The sequence below is a fragment of the Dendrobium catenatum genome, unplaced genomic scaffold, assembly GCF_001605985.2.
Source record: "Dendrobium catenatum unplaced genomic scaffold, ASM160598v2 original_scaffold_243676, whole genome shotgun sequence".
Taxonomy (NCBI): domain Eukaryota; kingdom Viridiplantae; phylum Streptophyta; class Magnoliopsida; order Asparagales; family Orchidaceae; genus Dendrobium; species Dendrobium catenatum.
Window position 1 is genome coordinate 1 of NW_021562083.1, and position 1000 is coordinate 1000.

At 38.0% G+C, this 1000-nt stretch overlaps 1 protein-coding gene across 1 annotated transcript; it reads right to left on the minus strand.

The window, feature by feature from the left end:
- Window positions 1-30: 30 nt before the first annotated feature.
- On the minus strand, window positions 31-784 carry LOC114578987 (the record flags this gene model as incomplete). Its single annotated transcript, XM_028692617.1, has 1 exon — window positions 31-784. A coding segment is annotated over exon 1 (754 nt), but the record flags the coding sequence as incomplete, so codon positions are not given.
- Between the last annotated feature and the right edge of the window lie 216 nt (window positions 785-1000).

Consider the following 1000-nt stretch of genomic DNA (forward strand, 5'->3'; position numbering starts at 1 on the left):
CAAGAATAATATTTTCAGTGGATATTCTACCTTTTATAAAACCAGCTTGGTTGTCTTTGATAATCAAAGGCATGATAGGTTTTAGTCTGTTAGCCAAGACTTTAGCAATTATCTTATAGAAGACATTACACAAGGCTATAGGCCTAAAATCCGAAAAGGAGGCAGTATGCTTAGATTTAGGCACAAGAGCAATAGCCGTTGCTTTCACCCCACTAGGCATATAACCAGAAGAAAGAAATCCCCTAACAGCCTTGCAAACTAACGGCCCGAGAATGTGCCAACCAGATTTATAAAAGAAGAAGTTGTAACCATCAGGTCCAGGAGTAGAGGAAGAGGCTCCCGAGAATACAGCTGCCTTAATTTCATCCGTGGTGGCATTAAGGGAAATATTATGAGACATAAAAGAAGTGATACAATTTCCCATAGGAAAATGGATAACATCACATACAGCAAGTGAAGGAGGGTTGAACAAAGTTTTAAAGTGATCAATAATAGAATTAACAGTGTCTTGCCTGGAAGAGGAGCTAAAGGTAGAAGCCAAATTAAGGACAGCTTTATTTGAACTTTGCCTGGCACGAATTTTAGCATAAAGGAATTTCAAGTCCTCTTCACCTTGAGTTAGCCACTTAGCTTTAGCACGTTGTATAGTCCAGGAAGCCAACATGTGAGTAAAATCAGCTATTTTTTGGTTAATAGCCTTAAGGTTGGCATTAAGCGTTGAATCAAGAGGATCCAAGTTGAGACTGTTGAGGCAATCAGATTGCAGAATATTAAGCTCATCCATGTGTTTTTGAATAGTAGTAGAATTGGACCAGTCTTTACTTTTGATGCTAACTTTGAGGAGTTTAAGTTTGCTGCAGAAGTCCAAAGTTGGATTTCCAGAAGTTGGGGATGAAAAAATATGCAAAACCAAGTCCCAATATCTGTCCAATTTAGGCCAAAAATTTTTGAACATAAATCTGTGCTTAGATGAAGTAGAAATACCTGAATGAAGGATGAT